The sequence below is a fragment of the Syngnathus typhle genome, linkage group LG5, assembly GCF_033458585.1.
Source record: "Syngnathus typhle isolate RoL2023-S1 ecotype Sweden linkage group LG5, RoL_Styp_1.0, whole genome shotgun sequence".
Lineage (NCBI taxonomy): Eukaryota > Metazoa > Chordata > Actinopteri > Syngnathiformes > Syngnathidae > Syngnathus > Syngnathus typhle.
This window is the reverse complement of record NC_083742.1, coordinates 9,124,326-9,138,154: the sequence shown is the minus strand read 5'-3', so window position 1 is coordinate 9,138,154 and position 13,829 is coordinate 9,124,326. Positions and strand designations below refer to the sequence as shown.

At 40.2% G+C, this 13,829-nt stretch overlaps 1 protein-coding gene across 5 annotated transcripts; it reads left to right on the top strand.

Moving 5' to 3' along the window:
- The first annotated feature begins 109 nt into the window (after positions 1 to 109).
- ulk1a (unc-51 like autophagy activating kinase 1a) lies at positions 110 to 13,476 on the top strand. Of its 5 annotated transcripts, none has more exons than XM_061278997.1 (27): positions 110 to 618; positions 693 to 785; positions 1,134 to 1,175; positions 2,672 to 2,704; positions 2,793 to 2,829; positions 4,837 to 5,010; positions 5,101 to 5,174; positions 5,256 to 5,357; positions 6,134 to 6,192; positions 7,005 to 7,087; positions 7,861 to 7,911; positions 7,999 to 8,087; positions 8,173 to 8,329; positions 8,420 to 8,480; positions 8,795 to 8,887; positions 9,020 to 9,136; positions 9,219 to 9,346; positions 9,447 to 9,547; positions 9,655 to 9,761; positions 9,876 to 9,991; positions 10,161 to 10,262; positions 10,983 to 11,137; positions 11,253 to 11,428; positions 11,518 to 11,636; positions 11,787 to 11,944; positions 12,038 to 12,173; positions 12,280 to 13,476. In XM_061278997.1, the coding sequence occupies exons 1-27, from the start codon at positions 529 to 531 to the stop codon at positions 12,321 to 12,323; spliced, it is 2,697 nt and encodes an 898-aa protein (XP_061134981.1). In that variant the 5' UTR covers positions 110 to 528; the 3' UTR covers positions 12,324 to 13,476. The 5 variants fall into 5 exon arrangements, with proteins under 5 accessions (XP_061134981.1, XP_061134980.1, XP_061134983.1 ...); XM_061278996.1 differs by having other exon boundaries at positions 10,137 to 10,262; XM_061278999.1 differs by lacking the exon at positions 110 to 618 and having other exon boundaries at positions 724 to 785; positions 4,884 to 5,010; positions 10,137 to 10,262.
- Positions 13,477 to 13,829: the final 353 nt, after the last annotated feature.

Sequence of the window (13,829 nt, the reverse complement as noted above, 5' to 3'; positions counted from 1 at the left end):
TTGATCAAGTTGCCCTTAACAATCAGCAGTTAGTTGTCGATATTTGCGAAACACCAATTTACAAGGTGTCACTGAAGGCAACTCCAACCAAACAGCTGTTCCTGGTGCGCATGCTCATTGGTAACATGAGTGACAGCGATAAAAGGTGAGGAGGACGCCAAAAATGTAAATATATGATAACTGGTTGAATACAGACGGTTCACTTTATTAACACGTCTCTTTAGTTTTGTGAACTGGACCATTCGGAGGAAATCGTTTGAAACATTAAAAGAAAAATATCTGGTTACATATCTTTGTTTACATCCTGTGGCACGTGTTTTACTTTTTTGTTTGTTTTTGTCAAGTGAACGCAACGTTTTTCGTTCGTTGTCGACATTGTCTTTAATAATATGCTAATGAGGATTCTACAATTGGACTTTAAAATGGGATTCACCGCGTCCAGTGAAGGTTTTGTGGCGCTGCGTGTGTGCTTGCCTCGGTAATTCAACCTCCCAAGCCAGCCTGGATAGGACACGCACAAGGGACCTCATGGAGTCTGTTGGAAAGTTTGAGTTCAGCAGGAAAGACCTGATTGGTCACGGTGCCTTTGCGGTTGTGTTCAAAGGACGACATAAGGAGGTAAACTGATGTCAGTGAGTTTCGACATTTATCTGAATGAACATCGTAGCTAATACGTTGTTTTGTTTGTCCAGAAACATGAGTGGGAAGTGGCTGTCAAGTGCATCAACAAGAAAAACCTGGCTAAATCCCATTCTCTACTTGGGAAAGAAATCAAAATATTAAAGGTAACTAAGAATTGTGTATGGTGTGTCTGGAGATTTGTTTCGCCTTCTAAAATGCAAAATAAGGAACTGTGAATCTCAAAAAAATCTATATAAGGTCTGAGCAACATCTGGAAATGCCAAAGAAGCGCATCATCCTGCTTATTGTGTCAATGACATCACCTTCGATGTTCTTTGAAGAAAATCTTGCTGAAAGTGATAATAACATTTGCATTTGGCTTCATATCCATTTAGAAATCAACTTGTACTGCAACTGCTTGATTATAACAAACCCAAGACAATGAACTGTTGTTGTTGTTGTTGTTGTTTTTTAATCAGTTTCATGTCCTCTTTGGGTGTTTTTACCTCCAGGAACTCAAGGATGAGAATATAGTCAGACTACTAGACTATCAGGTGGGTTAGATTTTATTTTCCACATTATAAAATACACATACGTTTTTACCATTTTATGTCATGTAGTTATAGTTTGATGAAATATTAAGAGCAACTATACAAACAACTGTATATTGTCTAGTTCCTTTTGGAAGCTTTCAGGCATCTAGAAGTTGAATACTGCATTTTCACTTTGTACATGCAGTAAGCCATAAAAAACAATAGATATTATAAATCTAGGATTATTGAAGTTATTATTAGCATTTAGTAGTTTGTGTCAATGAATAGCTGCTTGCCTTGCTGTCACCTGCCAGACAACCACAAAGCTGTGAACTAATCTCCTATTTGTGGCAGATGGACACTTAAACAATGGGTTCTAAAGCATCAGCTTGCACCAGATGCACACTCGCACGCCTTAAGCTTTTACACTTCGAGTGAGGCTGCAAGACATTTTGTAAAGTTAAGTTAAAGTCCCAATGATCGTCACACACACATCTGGGTGTGGTGAAATTTGTCCTCTGCATTTAACCCATCCCCGTGTGATTTTGATCCATCCCCTGGGGGAGAGGGGAGCAGTGAGCAGCAGCGGTGCCGCGCTCGGGAATCATTTGGTGATCTAACCCCCTAATTCCAACCCTTAATGCTGAGTGCCAAGCAGGGAGGCAATGGGTCCCATTTTTATAGTCTTTGGTATGACCCGGCCGGGGTTTGAACCCAGAATCTTCCAGTCTCAGGGCGGACACTCTACCACTACTACACTGAGCTGGTCAAGAAGTCAATCACCAGTTATTAAACTGATCTTCTACGAGTTTAATCATTTAAGACAGTGCTTCTCAAATAGTGGGGCACGCCCCCCTTGGGGGGCGCGGTGCTATTCCTGGGGGGGTGCGTGTGACCCTGGGGAACAGGCTTTTTTTTTGGCAGTACTAGAATAAAGTGTAAATGCGCGTTTACTACAGCAGGGGGCAGTGGCGCTCTCATTGTTACTTCTGTCACGTTTGCGACAGTGCAACATTTTACGACTTACAAGACAAGTTAGGATAGTCACGGTGGGGAGGGGGGGCGCGAATAGATTTCTTCTTGCTAGGGGGGGGCGTAACAGAAAATAATTGAGAAGCACTGATTTAAGACATAATTTAAGACATTGTTTCATTGCGCTGGATTTTCCATTTAGCTTTGTGTTGGTGTCACAAATGACAAAGCACACACACACACACACTTCACCTACTCTCCATGTTAGCTAGACTGACACCTTATACTTGTAACCCTTGCCCTTTGCTCCATCTCACAATTTCACCTCACGTGTGACTTTTTCAGTGTCACTGAACAGAAGTGTTAATGGGTTTGCAGGACGCAGGGAGGGGGTGAGTGGGTTAATGGGTTCAGACACCTGTCGGTCTAAAACTGTAAACGTGGTCTCTGTACTGCTTGCATTGTTGGTGAATGAATTGTTGGTGTAAGTATTAAATAAAAGCTGTAAAATCAATAATCATTTTTGTATTTGTTTTCATCCACAGGAAATAGGTGGTTGTGTGTATCTCGTCATGGAGGTATGTATAAATGTGGTAAAAGAAAATACATTACTTGTTATGGCTGGATTATTACATTCTTTTACTACAACATCTCTTGTCTTTACAGTATTGCAATGGAGGTGACCTGGCTGAGTACCTTCAATGTAAGTGTTCTCATGCAGCTTATATCATGCTTTTTTTTACAGCCAGGTATTCTCATTACTATTCTGTTACATATGTTACTATTGCTTCGATTACTCTGATGTTACCTGCTAGTCTATGTGGCCTTAAGAGGCTTTGCCGTTTTGGTCTAGAGGTTGAGGAATAAACGTTCCCACAAGTTCAGTCGAAAGAAATATCGCTCATCCCCATATAGTTGCACTTAAACCCCCAAATTTGCCTTGTAATGAGGTAATTTGAGTAGAAACTGTAACTGGCCAGTAATTATTTATAGATTCTTATTCATGCCCTAGCTTTGTCATGTGCCAAGTGATTTCCACCACATTTACATGACCAATGAACATTACTTACTAAAATGGTGCCCTTCCTCAGGTTTCAAAGATATACATTGACACTAGGGGTGTAAATCGCGGGTTTTGTCACGATACGATATCATATCGATACAAAGAACTACGATACGATATTTGCCGATATCTTAAAGCCTGCTGCGATTCATTCACGATATATCGCGATATAGTGCTCTACGATCGATTATATATTTATTTTTTAAATAAAAAATATAGAACGATATCCTGATTTATAACAATTCATACGCAAAATCAACAAGGTACTGCAGTATTGTAGTATACAAAGTGCTTATTTTAACACTGAACTTTGATGTCGTGTTTTTTCTTTAAATGTGCGGCGAGATTTGTGCTCCCTGAATATTTGATCACCGCATGGCAGGATTTACAAACTGCACGTGTCTTGTCCGTTGAGCCATCTTTTCTTTGCAATCCAAAGTGCTTCCAAACGAATGACTTGAAGCCTAAAGGGGAGCAAATTTCCTCGTCTTTTTGGACACTAGCCATAGCACCAGCCCAGGAGCCGCGTACTAGTTGTCGACTCCCCTTTCACGTGCCTGCTCTGCTCACAACACAACAACGCCGCGCGCACTGCTCCCGGAAAGAGGAAGCGAGCAACAATGAACTGGATTTCAAAATAAAGTCGCGTCTAATGTCCGAGGTCAAACACGGCGATATAAATCGATGTTTACGTTTAGCATCGATGCCAATAAATCGTAGAGCATTATATCCATTAATCGATGTGTATCGATGAATCGTTACACCCCTAATTGACACTGCTGAGTTGATTTTTCATTTATTAAATTTAGCCAGTCAGTTTGAACGCTAATTTAAAGTGCTAGTGTAATTCTGTCAGCGTCTCCTGTTTTGTAGACTTGACTGTTTTGTGTCCCTGCTAGGGGGCATTGCCAGTTATTTGCGGCCTGCTTACAGAGTACCCATGTGACCTCACCCATCTGTCACACACTTATCCTAGTCCTCTGGTGGAAAAACACTGCTGCCAAATTCTCTTCCACAAAGTGTAATGTTTATGTGATGATCGGAGTTCTGTCTCAATGTTGCAATCATCCTGGCATCTGCCGTTGTATATGTAAACAAACTTATGAAATGAAATATTGTCAGGTGTGTGATACTTTCTATCTAAGTGTCTGAGTCACTAGAACACTTCTCAGAACAGGTCACACTGCCATCTCCTGCCATCCGATAACTCGATTATTAGAATAGTTATTGATTAATTTGATAATTGATTTGTTGTTGGTTAATCACTTAAATTTGACAGCTCTAGTGGAAAGTTTTGAAATTAATTGTCTTGGTCCCTTTTTATCCCACAAACTTGGCATTTGAATAATGTGTCTGTCTGGACTTTTCACATCCACTATATACATAAATATATGTGCGCGTGTCTGTGTGTGTGTGTTATATATGTATACTGATAATAGGTAATTCATCAAAACTCCAAGGTGCTAGAAAAGCTTGGTCTTTGATCTAGAAAGTGCTTGAAAAGCTTCAATTGGACTGGACGTTTATAAATGCTTCAAATATATTTCCAGACTTTCCGTACACTTGATGGAATGCTGTTTAATTGTAATACATTCCGCTGTCTCGGTCATTTACGTAGATATACATTTTCCTTGCTCTTACCCACAGCTAAGGGGACGTTAAGCGAGGATACAATCCGAGTTTTCTTTCAGCAGATTGCTCAGGCCATGAAGGTTCTACAGAGCAAAGGCATCCTGCACAGAGATCTGAAACCCCAGAACATCTTGCTCTGCCACCCGAAGGGCAGGAGGTCCAGTTCCATTAACACGTGCGTTAAGATAGGTAAAAACTCAACAGAGATGTATAGTAGAAGAAAGTGCATCATACTGTCTAGCTGCATTTGTTTAATGTTTTTTTCATGGTCCCTCACAGCTGATTTTGGCTTTGCGCGTTATCTTCAGACAAACACTATGGCAGCAACACTGTGTGGCTCACCCATGTACATGGTGAGTTGTTAAGGCCTTTGCTTTGTGTCCTGTGCCCAAGTGTTGTAATGGCAATGAGATACTCAGTGTTTCTTGACACAGGCCCCCGAGGTTATCATGTCCCACACTTATGATGCCAAAGCTGATCTGTGGAGCATAGGCACCATTATCTACCAGTGTCTAACTGGGAAGGCACCATTTCATGTGAGTAACACCAACGGAAATCATACTCGACGTGGCATGTTAACGTGAGTCTCTTGTGTATGTTTTGGAACAGCATTTGCTGGAGTCTGTTGCAAAACACCTCATGAATGTGGTTTGAGCAACGCACTGTTCCTAGAAAGAATGTTCTTGTAATTGTCAATTCAAAACATGGTACAAAACAGAAATGTGATATATCACACGCCAGCTGCCTGGCACCCTCCTTGGTCCCCAGTATAAAGTGAAAAAAACTGAATGCATATTCATAATGACCCCCGTTTACATGGTGGCGGGCACGCACAAGTGGTTGTGAGTTTCGAGGAAATATTGTTACACAACCCTATTTGTGGATTGCTTTCCCTTTTTTTATGATCAGAAGGACGGCAAGGGCTTTTTGTTTGATTGTCACACAGTTGAACTAACCTTCCTGGTTTATAAAGATTGTTTTTCCCAGGAAAGTGTTTCTTTTTGGCAGATCAGCAAAACTACAAACAGTGATAACGCTATCTAATGACAGGGGTGATGTTTATTTATCAAGCAGCATCAAACATGAGACTTTCCTCAAGTGAATTATCGTACATAAGTACTTAATGTGTCGACTACATGTCACACTGTAATATTTAAATCAAGCTTTTTACTATTCACACACAACACAGGCAAATGTTGCAATGAGAGGCTCTTGGGAAATTTAGCAAATGTGCAGTTTTACATGTGACCATGATTTTGAGTACTTGTGTGTTTGAATGCTCTCTTGTTAATGCAGTTTTATTATTGTAAAGGCAAACACACCACAGGAGCTCCGCCTCTTCTATGAATGCAACAGGACCCTTGTACCAAGGTTGGTGCACCTTTTGGACCTAACACAATATCAACTGTACATGCAAACATACATAAAACCAACCGCATGAGGTGTTTCAAAAATATTTTAAAAGAACTCTACAGAGCTGTCTCAGTGAGCACAAATTCAGCTTTTTTGGCCATGTCATCCTTGACTTTACAAGTTTGTTTGGCTTTACTATAATAAACCCAATCATAAGCTAGCCAAATGTGTTAGAAGGCAAGGTTGGTTGTTTTCTTGGCGCGTTCTATATATAACCTACTTGGAGCTGCCAGCAAGTGGCCTGCACTGCTATCGTTTTCCATGTGACCCACAAAGCGCCGCCTGCATAAACACGCACGCACACTCGCACGCACACGCAGCCTGCAAAGACTATAGCTATGATTTTGGCCTGAAGCTATAAATTAGCCAGAAAATGACACATTTTACGGCTCACGTTTAAAAACAAAAAACGTGTGACCTTTAACACACAAGTGCACACATTGTGAACACACTGTTGCATAAAATACTGTATGATAGATACACATAGAGAAGCTCTAAATTAGGTTTTATCAAAGTCAAAGTCAAATCAAAGTCTGCTTTATTGTCAATCCCATCATAGGTCAAGACACACAAAGAAACCGAAATTCTGTTTCCTCTATCACACGGTGACGAGACATAGTACACGATAGACACACAAGTAGGCGACACAAAATAACAACAAGAAGAAAACTTTTATGCACCTGAACTCCGTTTTCTTATCTATACTATTTATGCCAACATAGATCACCATCTATGTTTGTATAAAAAGGAAATCTTTGTCTTTTCCTCAGCATCCCAAAGGAGACTTCAAGTAACCTCAGACAGCTACTGTTGGGACTTCTTCAGAGAAACCACAAGGATAGGATCAGCTTTGGTAAACATCTGCCTTTTTAAAATGTTGTGGTTTTTCATCATTATTTTATTTCAGGATGATTATTTACAAGTTCTGAACAAGACTCATTTTAAACCCACTGCCATTTGTTACAAAAACATATCTCTTAGTTTATATGCTATTGATGCTCTTATTTATTGTGTTATTTGTTTATTATTTATTCATCACTCATATTATTTATTTATTATTTATTAGTTATTATTTATTGTTTGTGCCTTCTTGTTTTTATCTTGTGTCGTCTACTTGTATGTCTATCGTGTACTATGTCTCGTCACCGTGGGATAGAGGAAACGGAATTTTGGTTTCTTTGTGTGTCTTGACATATGAAGAAAGGGATTGACAATAAAGATTAAGATTAAGATTAAAGATTAAAGTCCCAATGATCGTCACACACACACCTGGGTGTGGTGAAATTTGTCCTCTGCATTTAACCCATCCCCGTGTGATTTTAATCCATCCCCTGGGGGAGAGGGGAGCAGTGAGCAGCAGCGGTGCCGCGCTCGGGAATCAGTTGGTGATCTAACCCCCCAATTCCAACCCTTAATGCTGAGTGCCAAGCAGGGAGGCAATGGGTCCCATTTTTATAGTCTTTGGTATGACCCGGCCAGGGTTTGAACCCACAACCTTCCGGTCTCAGGGCGGACACTCTACCACTATGCCACTGAGCCGGCATTTGACTTTGATATGTTGTCGCTAAACAAAGTCAAAGTCTGCTTTATTGTCAATCTCGTGTCCCTTCCTATTTTCTTTTGCAGATGAGTTTTTTTATCATCCTTTCCTGGAGACAAGCTCAGCTTCTAGAAAATGTATGTACGCTATGTCCTTTGGTTCAGTACATAATATCCACTACTGTTTTCACAAAATCTAAACACAAGCACCCTCTTTTTGACCAGGCTCTCCAACACTGGTGTGCTTCTATCCTAGTTCTGCCTCAGGAAGCTCTTCTAGCAGCTCCTCCACATCCCACCCAGCCTCTCCTCAGGTGGGTGCCTCTCATGTCCTTTTGAAAATTTAACTACAATGTATTTTGTATATTTGGTTTTTAAATTAAATCACTTTGTTCTTAGCTTTCCAATAAAGAGAAATATCGCCATCAGGCCAAATTGAAAAACTCTCCTGTGTCAGACACCGTTGTCTTCCACTCGAAAGAACTAACCAGAAGAGGAAGCATGGACAGTTTGTCTTTTCCAGAAGACTATGTTATGGTACATCCCGAGTCTCCCGGTAAGAATTGCACTCATGCACCAACTCGCATATCACACAACAATTCTTTTACAACTTACCATATTGATGTTTTATTTCACTGCATCGCAGGTGAGTACACGTGTGAGCAGGACAGTGCATCGCCCATTGAAAGTTGCCTGATATACACTGGGTGAGTTTGGAATATTATATTCAACTGACTTGCTGTGGGAATGTATATTGACTGTGAAGAGTTAACAGGCCATACATACATTTCTTTAACATTGCATAATCAATATCATATATTTACAGAAATGGCATCTTAATGGACTTCTGTCAGATATGTATGCCTTTGATTACCGATAAAATGGGCACAAGAGGGTGGCCGACCATCCCTAATTTGTTTTATTTTGGGGACATATTAAATAATGAAACATGCAGAACAGAAATAATTCACAGCACTAAGATGCATTGAGGGATGGTAAAATACTTTTGATATCTTCTCAGGAGAAGCCCACCTAGAACAGAGAGAGATCTTGAACCAATTGGCAGGACATCTCCCTGCTCTCCTTTGCTTCAGTGTCACTCCAAGCCTCCTGGGTAAGACAGTCTGGGATAGGTTTTGTTAGCCTAAGACGGAATGAGTTATTCTTCAGCCACTCGGCTGGTCCTGTCGCGTACTATATTATGTATTTTACTGTTCTGTATTTTGGCACGTTTTAATCCATACAGGAAGCCTGCTGTGTCTGACCGCAGCCATTCAGAGCCTATTCCAGTCCCAACTCAGATCCATAACTACCGGCGAATGGAGCGGAATCTGCAACCTTCAGGCTCACAAGACTCCACCAGGTATAGAGGCACTTCTCTTTCAAATCTCTCTCTACACATAACTCGCATGATTTTCTGTGTGACTGTTTCATACATCCTCCAGGGGCCGACTCTGTTATGCTGGCTCGAGTGAATGTTCCTCACGACGCGAATCTAATGATTCCTGTCCTGTCCCATACTCCTCAAGTCCAACTAGCAGAGGGGCCCAGGCACCTCAGTTCCCGCCTCGTGGTACGAATAAATCCAATGTGTCACAGCCAAACTCAACAGATGATCAATTGACCATGATGTACAGAACAGTATACTGCATATCCCATTTTCTGTAATCTAGTGGGAAGTACCCCAAGGACTTCAGATCAGACTCTACCTATTAGAACAAGAACTGGATGGCCCATGGAGTCCCCTGACAAGATGGAGAGTCCCAGCAACAAGGTCAGTCTCTCTCGCTCACATAATCATTCAGTTTATGCTGGGATGTTCTGTGTTTCCTGCTAGTATTTATTTGTTTGTTTGTTTGTTTTTGAAAACTTTTGTTGCAGGATAATTCATGCAGGACCATGTCAGATGCGCAGAGTCCAACTCTTGCAACAGCTTCCCTCACCAACTATGGCAATAAATCCTCCAACAAAAATGGGCAATTTAAAATGTCAGAACAAGTTGTTATTGTTGTGGTGCCAATAGTAATAAGAGTGAGATTATTTGATTTAATAAATCATTAAATGTTTGCTTCATTAACTTTCTGTGTATATTGAATGTCCAGATCACAGAACATTGGCAGAGTGTCTGGCATTTTGCTTAAAGCTGCATTTGGACCTCAATTTCTTGAACCGAGAAGTGATGAAAGTCTCTGCTATGAAAAGACCATGGATATCGCAGGTAGTAGTCGCCTTAATTTTTATTCAACCAGAAATGTTCTGTCGTTGTAGTATAGTCCAGCCACAGACCACAATAGTATGTCCAAGAATTACTTGTTAGTGTGTGGCAGTTTTGTCCTTTACACTTGACTTATTCGAATCTATAGCACCACTTACTGGCTGTCACGCAGTACTTGCTTCATCGGCGAGCTCACCAACTGCAGTCTTCTCCTTGGGTTCTCCTGCTATTGGAAACACTCCTCCTGACACTATGTTCCCAAGGATGCTGTCAGGTAATTGATGAGTGAATGTAATTTTGCTTTTTGCCATGGATATTTGTATAATTTTCCCTATAGTTGGTTGGCCTCCAACAAGGTTAATCATCAAAAACAAAGATGCCCAGAATAGAAATGATTGAAAAGGCACCAGTGTCGCATATCGTGAGCGAATAATGTAGGCAACAGTTTGGTTTACCTACAAGATATTCATAGAAATTAGTACCTAAATTGTGGTACTATTTTCAGTATAGGAATGGTCTTGGGATGTTGATATGCCAAAATGAACTAATGAATCTGAAAAGAAAAGAACATTATAAAAATTTAAAAATAAATTAATCTGAATTTTCCCATGTTATTATGGAAAAATACTCTTTTTGAGTGGAAGAGCTTATAGGCCTTCTCCCCTTTTAGTTTTTATTTCTTTATTATAGTGTTTTATCTTTATAAGGCATTATAAAGGCATCTTTTTTTAACCACACACTATATAAAAAGGTAAGTATAATTTAGTTTGGGAGCTGGAATGGATTTATTGTATTATCATTTAGTTCAATAGGAAACATTACCTCAATTTACCACTGTTCACATATCATATTTGGAACTCGGTCACCATTAAACATAAAATACTAGCTCCTGATTGTAATGCATTTGTCCAAGTATTGTGAAGTGATCTGTTAATAAAAACCTTATTCCAATTACAAACTATTTATCGCTTGAGCTGTGTACTTTTTAATGCAGGCTCACCCAACTGCATTACCACAGCCTTGTTGCGCAACAGTCCCCTTCGTTATCAAAGAAGCTGTAAAAGCAATGAGACTGAATCTATGGATGTTACTCCGCACTGCAGTTTGGCCTTTCATCCTCCTGAGGTCCCCGGAGATACATTGATGGAGGTAATCCCTTTGGTGAATATTTGGTGAAAGGCTGCGAGTTATGTCACCGAGGTAACTGACCATGCAACTGAACTTTCTTTAGTCACAAACCTTTATGCATTTGATTATTCCACAGCAGGTCCATAGAGATGCCCTGGGTGACCTCCAGTTCATATTGGCTTTTGTGCACTGTATCATGGAATTGGCTTCTTCGAAGGACCCGGTTATGGATGCCATTAGAAGCCCCGAGGTTTCCTTTCCAGAACACAGTCTGTTGATAGACCAAATCAGCCTCTTAAGTCGAGACTGGAGGTCAGCACATTTATTTGACCATTTTGGTAATACACTCTTCTCCTGGCATTTAACTGAGCACGCTTTCTGGTGTCATGTTCTCCTTGTAGCTGTGCAGAACAGTTACTGTTGTATATGAAAGCAGTAGAGTCTCTGTCCGCGGCTCTGCATAATGCCAAAGAAAATATTCAGCAAGGTCGACTGCTTCCTTCATCCACAGTCAAACAAGGTGAAATTACCTTTGGTTTTGTGACAATCATTACATCTGTGTTCATAGCTTCCTTTATGTGTTCTACATAAAGTCATGTAAGAATATGACATTGAGCCTGCTCGTAATAATAATAATAATGTTGTAATATTGTGTTTTTCCTGAATTTAGTGATCAAGAAGTTGAATGAATTGTACAAGAGCTGTATTGTATGCTGTCGCTCCATCAGCGATCGGCTGCAAACATTTTTGACCGACAAGCAGAAGCTAATGAATCGCTTCAATGGACTCACAGCAGAGAAGCTCATCTATTGCCACACTATGCAGATGGTGAGATCCCCTCTCATTCCGACATGATGTGCAGCATGTACCGCTCATTTTGCATCACTGTTTCAGCCTTGTTGTGTTTAAAATTGCTTTCAGGTACAATCTGCAGCTTTAGATGAGATGTTCCATTGTGATAGAGAAGTAGTCCAGCGATACCATAAAGCTCTTCTGCTTCTGGAGGGTTTGTCCCGATTCATCACGGAGGGAAAGGACATTGACAGTATTGAACGATGTATGTACAAACAAGATCACGTTCTCTTCATTGCAATGTTACTTTTTCAGTCAGCCATTGATGCTGGGCGTTATTGTTATTACAATGGAGTTATCTATTTTTCCAGGCAAGCAGTGTATCGAACGACGCCTCTCTGCTCTGCAAACATAGCAGTGCCAGTGTTGTAGTACTGCCTTCACAGAAGCCGTGTTGTCATTCCTCATTCACCTCAGTGCAATGTAGAGGATAGATTCTCCCATTGGCATCCACGACCACTTTTATTTTTCTCAAGGGAATGACCACTGGAGTGCCTGCTCCAAGCACACAGTCCAGCATCTAAAATCTTGACATGTGCACACAAGACTGGACTTTCTTGAATCTGATCTTGAAGTGAGACTTTGTAACAATGATTTGTTTGATGAGACCGATGCTACGCTCATTACTTGTTACTAGGGGTGTAAATCACGGGTTTTGTCACGATACAATATCATATCGATACAAAGAACTACGATACGATATTTGCCGATATCTTAAAGCCTGCTGCGATTCATTCACGATATAGTGCTCTACGATCGATTATTTTTTTTTTTAATAAAAAATATAGAACAATATCCTGATTTATAACAAATTCTTTTTGGACACTAGCCATAGCACCAGCCCAGGAGCCGCGTACTAGTTGTCGACTCCCCTTTCACGTGCCTGCTCTGCTCACAGCACAACAACGGCGCGCACTGCTCCCGGAAAGAGGAAGCAAGCAACAATGAAATGGATTTCAAAATAAAGTCGCGTCTAGTGTCCGAGGTCAAACACGGCGATATAAATTGATGTTTACGTTTAGCACCGATGCCAATAAATCGTAGAGCATTATATCGATTAATTGATGTGTATCGATGAATCGTTACACCCCTACTTGTTACGTATCTTTTGTTTGTGTGTTTTGCACATAGATTTCTCTGATTGTAGGTCATACTTGAAACTAAAGTTATGATTTGGGGTGTTTTAAAGTTAACTGACAGGAGTGGAAAAATGCTGAATGACCAACTATTGTAACGGTGCCTTGTTCAAGTGGGATTGTCACCTGATAACATTGAGAACAATTTTAATTGAAAATGAGAATGACACATTGTTACTTTTATTGTTATGCAAGTGGTAATGTTGTTTAGAATTGGTGCATGGCACATAATCTTGTATGCGTACATTTTCATTAGAGTTTGACTTGATAGATGTACGCACTGTGTAGAAAAACACTTTGCTGATAAGTTAATGTAGTGGTGTATGATTCTTGTGCAAAACGTGTGAAGAATAAAGACGCATTTGAGTTTGATATTTCTACTGTTTTTGAATGGTGTGTCAACTTCGTAAAAGCAAGCTGTTAAAGCTTGTAATCACTCTAAATTTGTAATGATTTACTGAATCGCCAAACACAATTTTGATTCACTCACGTCACGTTTAATTAACATAATATACAATGTCATGGGCTCAAGCTCCCATCATTTGGTACCTCTCCGGTGTTTTGAATAATCAAAAAAGCCCGAATCCCATGCGTGATGCAATGGCAAACACAAAACTTATTCGCTATTTATTTAAAAAAAAATACCTTAAAATACGTGCACAAACTGTTTATAAAATATAAACAACAGCAAATTATTCTCGCTCTCAACTTCCTGTACAACGGAA